The sequence below is a fragment of the Rhinopithecus bieti genome, unplaced genomic scaffold (genome assembly GCF_001698545.2).
Source record: "Rhinopithecus bieti isolate Rb0 unplaced genomic scaffold, ASM169854v2 scaffold_5750, whole genome shotgun sequence".
Lineage (NCBI taxonomy): Eukaryota > Metazoa > Chordata > Mammalia > Primates > Cercopithecidae > Rhinopithecus > Rhinopithecus bieti.
Window position 1 is genome coordinate 1,246,912 of NW_016805082.1, and position 11,293 is coordinate 1,258,204.

General features: G+C 41.4%; 1 protein-coding gene across 1 annotated transcript in view; it reads right to left on the reverse strand.

The window, feature by feature from the left end:
- The window catches only part of BARX2 (BARX homeobox 2), an 87,036-nt gene extending 75,749 nt beyond the window's left edge, over positions 1–11,287 (reverse strand). Inside the window, exon 1 of the mRNA XM_017871177.1 lies at positions 11,028–11,287. Coding sequence (XP_017726666.1) covers positions 11,028–11,214 — 187 coding nt within the window. The 5' untranslated portion in view covers positions 11,215–11,287. The remainder of the gene's footprint in view (positions 1–11,027) is intronic.
- Between the last annotated feature and the right edge of the window lie 6 nt (positions 11,288–11,293).

The window sequence follows — 11,293 nt, forward strand, 5'->3', positions numbered from 1 at the left end:
TATTAAAAAAAAAAAAAAAAGGAAATGTGCAAAGTCAGCTCCCCTAGATACTGGTTAAACTAAGCATGGAAGTTACACTTCCTTCAATCCACACGAGACTGGGACCTCTTTTGGGAAAAGCCCCTCATCCTGAGTTTCAGGGATGGTTAATTCACCAGATGAAAAGGACTCTGGGAAAGAAAGAGGTGGGCAGTGGAGGCTGGCAGGTTATCAATATCAAGGACTTGCCAGTACCAGGTATTTCCCAGGACAGAAATATAGCCACCACTTCATGAAATTTCATCAGGCCCAAGATTACTCCATTTCTCCACATGGTAAGTAATCCTTGAATAAGAAAAACCAAAGGCTAATCATCATATCACTTACCAAATGCATACGTTGGGTTTTTTTAAAAAAATGATCAGAAGTGCACTGACATCACCTAGGCAGCAGCCAATCCTATTCAATGCACATTGTGAAAATACTCATCTGGCAGGGCGTGGTGGCTCACACCTGTAATCCCAGCACTTTGGGAGGCCAAGGCGGGTGGACCACAAGGTTGGGAATTTAAGACCAACCTGGCCAACATGGTGAAACTCCATCTCTACTAAAAATACCAAAATTAGCTGGGTGTGGTGGCGGACGTCTGTAATCCCAGCTACTCGGTAGGCTGAGGCAGGAGAATCACTTGAACCTGGGAGGTAGAGCTTGCAGTGAGCCGAGATTGCGCCACTGCATTCCAGCCTGGGTGACAGAGCGAGACTCTGTCTCAAAGAAAAAAAAAAAAAAAAAAACAGAAAATACTCATCTTTCCTCAATACCCAGAAGAATATGTTCCGAAGGATATGTTGGTAAGCTGGAAAGATGCGATAAAAAGGAATCGTGCAAGCCTGTCTGCTTGTACACGGAACGTAGTTAATTTGGTGCTGAGATCCTCCCAGCCTGGCTTCTCTTCAGTCGTCTTTCGACCTGTGCATGGAGGAAGGCTGTGTCATCTGTGTGCACTCTGCCAGGAGGAGGCCTACAGAGCTGCCCTCCAGACCTCTCAAGTAGTCCTGAAATCAGCTTCAACTGGTGACTGGCAGGGGCCCTTTTCAGAGGTACTTGAACATCACCTAATATTCAGAATTCTCTCCCTCTGTATTCAATTTCAACTGGCACTCAAGAAACCAGAGGCTCTCCTTAGTGACTAGGGACAGAGGCCCTCTCTTCTCTCTTCCTCAGAGCAATCATATGTTAAGATTCAACTCGAGCCCAAATATAATTAGACCATCTTCTGATACCTATCTAGGTGCATGGCTTTCTTCCTTAAATGTGTGCCAAGTTTCCACTTTCAAGAAGTTAAATTGCCATATAAAAATGCCCTGGTGATGATGAGTAATTAGACACGGTAATGGAAAATTAACTGTGTTTTTATTTAGAGCATTTATTTTAACAAGACTTTTCTTCTTCTAACTGTTATTAAGCTGTAATAAAAATAAATTAAATCCTGAGGGTTTGCAAAGGTTTTCTGGTTAAAAAACAAACAAACCAAACACCTCTTTTCCTGGAGAGTATTGTTAATGCCACCAAGTTTGTACAAAGTCTGAATCCCGTTACTAATAAACCCTAATGCGAATTCTGATTTTGTCGTCTGTGCTGTGGACAGAAAACTACCATTCCATCCTCTCAGGCAGGTAAAATGGAGGCAGGCACCGACAGGCAGGCCCAATGTGCTTCTCCACGTGTGCAGTTTTTATGCGAATGCCCTCAATCTTTCTCTTCTTCTTGTCATGCTGCTTCCAAGAGAACGTGCCACCTGCAGCACAGTGGTCTTTTGCCCGTCCTTTGAGCATCTGTGGGCTTTAGCAAGTTCTCGGATAAAAGGTGGCTGCTCCAGTTGTGAGTGCATCCCTAGAGCCACACTGGAAACACCAGTTCCACAAGACTAGAGTGTAAAACTGAACTGCATCCTGAACAGAGGATGCAAAATGAGGCTTCAATCTATGCATCCCATCTCAGTCGTTGCAGTCCTCTAACCATACCCCACCTAAGAGCTTGTCAATGGGCTTAGCCATAGACCCACCAGCTCTAGTCCACTAACAACCGTCGTGGGCAGGACATGTGGCAAGGAGGACCCTCAGGCTCCACGGCATGCACATTCACAAGCTCAGAACAAATGAAGAGGCCTTGGCCGGGTGCAGTGGCTCACGCCTGTAATCCCAGCACTTCAGGAGGCCAAGGCAGGCAGATTACCTGAGGTCAGGAGTTCGAGACCAGTCTGTCCAACACGATGAAACCCCATCTCTACTAAAAATATAAAAATTAGCCAGACATGGTGGCATGCACCTGTAGTCCCAGCTACTAGGGAGGCTGAGGTGGGAGGATCACTTGAACCCGGGAGGCAGAGGTTGCAGTGGGCCAAGATCGCCCCACTGCACTCCAGCCTGGGCAACAGACCAAGATCCTGTCTCAAAAAAAAATAAAACAAAAATAAGAACAAATGAAGAGGCCTCAGCGCATGTGACGTACCTACCTTTGCATCTCTGTTGCTCCTCCTACCTGACCTCAAAACAAAGTGCAAATAACACCGAAAACTGCTTCTGGTTTAACATTTACTCAGGCTTCCAGAGTGAAGGCTAAATGCTGCGCAGAGCTTAGGCTCTGGATCTCAACCCTGAAGAGGCCCCAGCACACGTCTAAGTAGAATCAACTTTAGCCATTTAGTATCCATGGAGTGACAGAATTTCACAGGCCACCTTTGTGTTGCCTGTACAGCCCTTCGGAGGAACACTGTGCTATGACGCTGAATCTGCGCAGCCTCAAGAATTTCAAAGAAACCCACTCTTTCTTTCCTTCTTCTCTTCTTTTTTTCCTTTTAATCTCTCTTTATAATTGAAATAATCCTTTGCAAGCCTTACTCCTTTTCATATAGATTTTTGGGATATGTTACATTTAATCTTTTCACTCTGATTTCTAGAGTATGCTAAAACCAACAACTTTATACTATCCACGTTTCTATCACAAATTCAGTCTTGGATACAGAAATACAACCAGCAAAAAACAAACATATCTGTAGGAAATCAGCCTAATAATAGAGTTCCATTTGAGTTGTATTTAGCAAAGTTGATTTGACAATTTTACCGGGGATAACACCCTGTAGGTAGAGTTCAAAGAGAAAATTCCACATAGTAAGCAAAAGTATTAAATGTTCCCATATCCCAATTCCATATTCCAAATGTTCCCATATCCCAACTGCCTCTCACATACACTAGGAAAAAAAAAAATAAACAAAACAAAAACAAAACAAAAAACAAACAAAGAAGGGTTAAGCAATGGTTCTACAAGTAGTTGAGAGGAACTTTTTTAAACACCCTAACTGCTAGTCAACAGTTAGATTAAGTTTCAAAACAATGTACTCAATGACAATGCCATCACCAAGCAAATACAACTATTTGTTGAATGAAATTATTGAATTAAATGATAGTGAAGAGTGGACATTTGGAGGGGCATTTCAACCCGTGAACAAAATTTCTAATCATTTGCTCGTTTGCTATGAGAAAAATCAGAGCCAGAGAAGACACTGCTAATGAACTATTCATGAGTTAAAACTGACTCCACAGCCGGGCGCGATGGCTCACGCCTATAATCCCAGCACTTTGGGAGGCCGAGGCGGTGGATCACCAGGTTAGGCGTACGAGACCATCCTGGTCAACATGGTGAAACCCCGTCTCTACTAAAAACACCGCCTGTAATCCCAGCTACTCGGGAGGCTTAGGCAGGAGAATCATTTGAACCCAGGAGGCAGAGGTTGCAGTGAGCCGAGATCTCGCTATTGAAAGAAAAAAAAAAAAAGCAACAACTGACTCCTAAGGAACCCCTTGGCATCTCTAACAAAAGAGTTATAAAACTTAAGGAGTGGTGGGATAACAGCTAAGGATCCCAAAAGAGCTCGGTTCCAAATATACTGTGACCATGGATGAGTCCTGGACCCGGTGCATCCCTCTATTTATTCACCCTTACAATGGAACAGGATAATCAGTTATGAGTAATTGCTAATAAAAGCCTATGTGCCTCTGGCAGAAATACAAATGCTTGTTGATAACGATCGTTTTTCCCAGACCCTGGTTTATGTTTCTCCATTAACATTCCAGTGTCCAACTCTCAGGTTCCCAAGATCCTACGGGTTTGGGTCTCTGACTAAAAAAGACCAGGCTGAGATTGGGAGAGTCACCAGAGCCAACTCCATGAAGCACTAGCCAGCTCCTGAACTCCCAAATGAGACATTATACATGCCTGCACTGCAATTAATTTTTTGCTGGGATGACACCCAATGTTTGTGATAAAAATGCACCCAAGGACACTACCCCAAAGAACTTGCTTATCTTGGATCCACCAAAGGATAAAATGTTCTCAATGCCACCTCCTAAAAGATAAACACCCTTCCCCAAATGTCCCTTCTAATTGGCTGATTGACTGTCCCCTGGGTGTGACTGCACAGGTTAGTCCTGGGTGTGTAACCAAGTTGGAAAAGTCTTCCTGATTTCTGAGTACTATGACAAGGAGGAGAGTGGCATACAGTGGACTGAAACGATACCGAAGCACTGACGTGACCCTGGCACTTTGCAAAAAATACCTTCTGCTTGGGGATATTGATCTGTGATTTTATGAGCCCCTCCAGCTCTGTAGGTCTAACCACCAAAGATGAGAGACAGGTGAGAGATTCAACAGAATCATTCTGCCAGAGAAGGGGAAAGGAATTAGATTATAGTTAGTGGAATAATTAAAAGTCTCATCCTGTTCTCAGGTTGTAAAATGTCCAAGTATCTACACTCACCTCCCCACAAATGTGCATGTGCAAATGTAAGGTAATTCTAGGTTCTAAGTACACAAATTGTAATAAAAGTAATTAGTACCATAGGTTCATTTATCAGTATCTTCATGTGAAAACCCTTAGGCTAAATTGTAACAATCCTTATTTTTGTGAAGCAAGTTATCCATTTTTTCTCAACACGCCACAAATTTAGAAACAGCCTGATTCTAAAGATCAGACAGAAAGGCAGAGCCTTCGAAAATGACCACGCTGATGCTTCCGCAAACCATTCGACCCCAAGAAACCAGCTTTCTTCAAGTGGGCTTTTCCACCAAGAAATATTAATCACAACCAGAAAAAGAAAATAAAGCATCCTAAAGTTAAGCATATTTATGACATCCTAAAACGCACCTCTTTTTTGGCCTTTGTAATGACGGTCAATGCTCTGAAGTTTGGGAGCTCATTGCTGATTTCTAAATGGCAATACGCTTCCCTCTGAACAGGGATTACTGCTTACAGATTTAAAAATAAAACCACCTTGTTATACACTAACTTAATTCTAAACATATTCCACCCCTCACCAATGGCCTGAATGACAACTGTTGTCAAATGGACACATTCTTTTGGGCTTAGCTGTTTACATTTTAGTTTAAATGTAATGATAAACCTTTCTGCGGTGGGGCTTACAGGGCAAGGACTCCCTTTTGCAGTGTCTATTAGGGTGATTTACGAGATGTACTAGGAAACCGAAAGAAATTGAGAGACAGCTTTCTAGGACTAAAATTATTGTGTTTATAATAAGAAAGGGCCTGTCAAACAATAATTTTTGGAAGGTGAAGATTCCATCAAGGCTAGAGTGTCTAACAATAAAATCCTGTCAGGTGATTATCTGCCTGAGATGAAAACTATTTCCATGTCTCAGTTTGCTGGAATACATACCATTCTGCCTGATATTTGGTATCATAAATTGACCTTTAGGTTGCTAAATCTACACAGTATGAACTGTTTCCTTATGCACTTTTTTTTTCAATGCTGTAGTTTTCTTTCCATCCCAATTTTATGTACTTATTGTACATGCTGGTAAGTTTTTAATTTTGAGGACTTTTTTCTCTTAGTTTTCATTATTTTACCTTACACAGTTCACTTCTGTTACACTTACTTAAACCTTAAACCACCAAATGAAAGGCTGAGAAAGTTCAATAACATTAATTCCAATATATGCCTTTCACTTGAACTTCTTACAATTTTGCTTCCACCACAAGTGCTAAACATTTCGTTCTATCTAGCAAAAAAAAGAAAGAAAAAGAAAAAGAAAAAAAAGAAAAGAAAAAAATTACAGTTTCCATCAGGATGCCAGCAACTTATTGTTGTTTTTTTCAATTAATAATAAAAAGGTTACATTCATCTAATCAAAGATTTTTATCCTGACCTTAACTGAAGAAAAAAGAAAAATGCTTTGAAAGTATGGTATTTGCAAAAGCCCTGAGAAGTCACTAATGGGATTCCCATGATCTAATACATGCAAGGCTTTAACTGTAACTGTAAACCCAATGAAGGCTTATGATTTGAAAGTATGAACTATTGTAGCCAGTTTTTATGGGTTTAATTCCACCAGCAAATCCCAGTTTCTATATTTTAATTCTCAACTAGACCAAAATCACGACACATTTTCAACTAACAACCTGAAAGAAGAAAGCACTGGAATAATGGGGCCAGAAAACCATTGGCAACAACCACTCTCTGCCACGAACCATCAGTGAACTTCGAAAAGCACAAGACTGAGCAATACTGAAGTCTGTGACATACGTGCATTTCACTTACAACACTCACAAAACTACATATCAATCATTTCATTTTCCTCTGATTTCTTTCCCACACAAGGTTCAACAAAACACAGCACTTACTCAGCCACCTCTGACTGAATGACTATTCTCTGCAGCTATTTATTACTCTTCTTCTGCCTTATTTTCTTCTATGATCCAATTCTGTGACTCCTATAAGCCAGGAAAAGCTGCCTTCAAGTCAACGCAGAGCACAAAGTCACTGAAAATTCTGTCGGCACTAGGCTCTACCTAGGTGCTTAGAAGTTGTTCTGTTTTGTCCTGGAAATGTCCCATGAGCAATGTTAATGACTGAAACAGATCCTCTTTTTTTCCTCAAAGGGAATTGAATTATTATAGCAAAGGATGATTTGTACTCCAAACAATATTCAACCTATCACCCCTATTCAGTATATATGTGTCCAAGGGTCCACAGCCACCTACACACAAATGTAAAAATATCAATTCTCAGGAGATCTATCTTGTTTCTAAAATTTCTTATTTGTTCCTTGTTTCATATATTTCTTGGTTTTAAAAATTCAGTATTACAAGGCTTGTTATGGGATATCAGGCCTAATTCTACCTTACAGAAAAATTAACTTTAAAAAGACATAACTGAATATAGTATACATTTTACAACCAAATACATGTAGGAACAATTCGGTTTTAAAAGAACTCCACTGAATGTATTTATCATATGTTTACTGATTGTCATATAGGGACTATCAGTGGAACCAAGAGAAAATACAGGATTCCACGCATTGAGCATTAACAACTGAATGTTCCAAAAAATATCTTCCCAAACTGCTGGTCCTTCATTTTTTCATTGTAAGTGTAATTTAATTTATCTCATGCCTCCCATGCAACTAACATAACCTCAAAGGTTCTTTTGGTTTGGAAGTACTTTATGTTCACATTTAATGAAAAGCACACTTAATAACTTTTTTTCTGATAAACAGTGCTCCTACTTCTTTTTTGTTTTATTATACCCACATTCCATAACCTAAATCCTAACAATGCCAAGATACTTTGAAACTTGGAGCTTCTCTTAATGCATTCAACGTTTTAAAAATACATTGGCTTTACTTTCGATAGAAACTCTACTACGTTTTCAGCCGGGCGCGGTGGCTCACGCCTGTAATCCCAGTTCTCAGGGAGGCAGAGGCGGGAGGATAGCTTGAGCCCAGGAGTTCGAGACCTGCCTGGGTAATATAGCTAGACCCCGTTCTCCACAAAAAGGAAAAAAAAAAAAAGACAAAAGAAACTCTACTACATTTTCAATATATGCGTTAAGTTCTCTTTATCTTTCCTATTGGTCTTAGCTCCTGTGAAGAGAGAAAACCAGTTCTGAGTAATGTTTTTACTGTTATCATTGTTGGTTTTGGTCACTTAAGACAAACGAGGGTGACCTTTTCGGCTTGTGCCACAAAAGCAAAGTACTCCAGAACTACTTTCCCAGAGCGCGATCATTTTAAGCAAAGCTCAGTGAATTTGGGATTTTGTTGAGAACCTCAGGATACTGATTTACTTGTAAAATTCACAGTGGAGACTGTAAGAGGTTGGACAAGTTAACTCAAGGTAAGATGCAAGGCCGCCAAGCTCAAGTTTGAAATTCACACCACCACTTCCTGAAACAATGATTTAGGCGCTGAACCTGGTCAAGTGTTTTAACTTTCAGCATGGAACGAGCACGCGTTCTCCTCCGAGCAGGACAATCAGGCGTTGCGCGAGCAGCCCTCTCCTAAGGCCCCGGCGCCTTTATTTTATTTCCACTCGTGCGATCCACACGTTGCGTGGCCCTTCCCGGCCGCGTCGCAGATGCCTTAGCAATGCCCACCGTTTACTGAGGTGCAGGAAAAGAATCCCTTAACCCTTGCTCTCGACCTCGGGCTGCAAAGCACAGGCGACCCACACGGACGTGAAAGCTACCGAACCCCACTTATCCCCTAGCGGAGCGTCNAAGAAAAAGAAAAAGAAAAAAAAGAAAAGAAAAAAATTACAGTTTCCATCAGGATGCCAGCAACTTATTGTTGTTTTTTTCAATTAATAATAAAAAGGTTACATTCATCTAATCAAAGATTTTATCCTGACCTTAACTGAAGAAAAAAGAAAATGCTTTGAAAGTATGGTATTTGCAAAAGCCCTGAGAAGTCACTAATGGGATTCCCATGATCTAATACATGCAAGGCTTTAACTGTAACTGTAAACCCAATGAAGGCTTATGATTTGAAAGTATGAACTATTGTAGCCAGTTTTATGGGTTTAATTCCACCAGCAAATCCCAGTTTCTATATTTTAATTCTCAACTAGACCAAAATCACGACACATTTTCAACTAACAACCTGAAAGAAGAAAGCACTGGAATAATGGGGCCAGAAAACCATTGGCAACAACCACTCTCTGCCACGAACCATCAGTGAACTTCGAAAAGCACAAGACTGAGCAATACTGAAGTCTGTGACATACGTGCATTTCACTTACAACACTCACAAAACTACATATCAATCATTTCATTTTCCTCTGATTTCTTTCCCACACAAGGTTCAACAAAACACAGCACTTACTCAGCCACCTCTGACTGAATGACTATTCTCTGCAGCTATTTATTACTCTTCTTCTGCCTTATTTTCTTCTATGATCCAATTCTGTGACTCCTATAAGCCAGGAAAAGCTGCCTTCAAGTCAACGCAGAGCACAAAGTCACTGAAAATTCTGTCGGCACTAGGCTCTACCTAGGTGCTTAGAAGTTGTTCTGTTTTGTCCTGGAAATGTCCCATGAGCAATGTTAATGACTGAAACAGATCCTCTTTTTTTCCTCAAAGGGAATTGAATTATTATAGCAAAGGATGATTTGTACTCCAAACAATATTCAACCTATCACCCCTATTCAGTATATATGTGTCCAAGGGTCCACAGCCACCTACACACAAATGTAAAATATCAATTCTCAGGAGATCTATCTTGTTTCTAAAATTTCTTATTTGTTCCTTGTTTCATATATTTCTTGGTTTTAAAATTCAGTATTACAAGGCTTGTTATGGGATATCAGGCCTAATTCTACCTTACAGAAAATTAACTTTAAAAGACATAACTGAATATAGTATACATTTTACAACCAAATACATGTAGGAACAATTCGGTTTTAAAAGAACTCCACTGAATGTATTTATCATATGTTTACTGATTGTCATATAGGGACTATCAGTGGAACCAAGAGAAAATACAGGATTCCACGCATTGAGCATTAACAACTGAATGTTCCAAAAAATATCTTCCCAAACTGCTGGTCCTTCATTTTTTCATTGTAAGTGTAATTTAATTTATCTCATGCCTCCCATGCAACTAACATAACCTCAAAGGTTCTTTTGGTTTGGAAGTACTTTATGTTCACATTTAATGAAAAGCACACTTAATAACTTTTTTTCTGATAAACAGTGCTCCTACTTCTTTTTTGTTTTATTATACCCACATTCCATAACCTAAATCCTAACAATGCCAAGATACTTTGAAACTTGGAGCTTCTCTTAATGCATTCAACGTTTTAAAATACATTGGCTTTACTTTCGATAGAAACTCTACTACGTTTTCAGCCGGGCGCGGTGGCTCACGCCTGTAATCCCAGTTCTCAGGGAGGCAGAGGCGGGAGGATAGCTTGAGCCCAGGAGTTCGAGACCTGCCTGGGTAATATAGCTAGACCCCGTTCTCCACAAAAGGAAAAAAAAAAAAAGACAAAAGAAACTCTACTACATTTTCAATATATGCGTTAAGTTCTCTTTATCTTTCCTATTGGTCTTAGCTCCTGTGAAGAGAGAAAACCAGTTCTGAGTAATGTTTTACTGTTATCATTGTTGGTTTTGGTCACTTAAGACAAACGAGGGTGACCTTTTCGGCTTGTGCCACAAAAGCAAAGTACTCCAGAACTACTTTCCCAGAGCGCGATCATTTTAAGCAAAGCTCAGTGAATTTGGGATTTTGTTGAGAACCTCAGGATACTGATTTACTTGTAAAATTCACAGTGGAGACTGTAAGAGGTTGGACAAGTTAACTCAAGGTAAGATGCAAGGCCGCCAAGCTCAAGTTTGAAATTCACACCACCACTTCCTGAAACAATGATTTAGGCGCTGAACCTGGTCAAGTGTTTTAACTTTCAGCATGGAACGAGCACGCGTTCTCCTCCGAGCAGGACAATCAGGCGTTGCGCGAGCAGCCCTCTCCTAAGGCCCCGGCGCCTTTATTTTATTTCCACTCGTGCGATCCACACGTTGCGTGGCCCTTCCCGGCCGCGTCGCAGATGCCTTAGCAATGCCCACCGTTTACTGAGGTGCAGGAAAAGAATCCCTTAACCCTTGCTCTCGACCTCGGGCTGCAAAGCACAGGCGACCCACACGGACGTGAAAGCTACCGAACCCCACTTATCCCCTAGCGGAGCGTCTTACCCGTACAGGAATGCAGGGGCTTGGGTCGCACGACCAGCGACGGGCACACGGAGTAGAGGGAAAGTTTCTCAAAGTAGTCGCAGGTCTCCTTGGAGAGGATCTCGTCGATCATGAAAGTCTTGTAGCGCCGCCTGGCTGCTTTGAGCTGGCCGGGCGAGCTCAGCCTCAGCTCGGCGTGGCAGTGCATGGTGAGCCGGGGCGAGCGTCCGCCGGCCCGAGCGCGGCTGCGAGTGCCCGGCCGGCCGGGGCCGCTGGGCTGGCGCGAC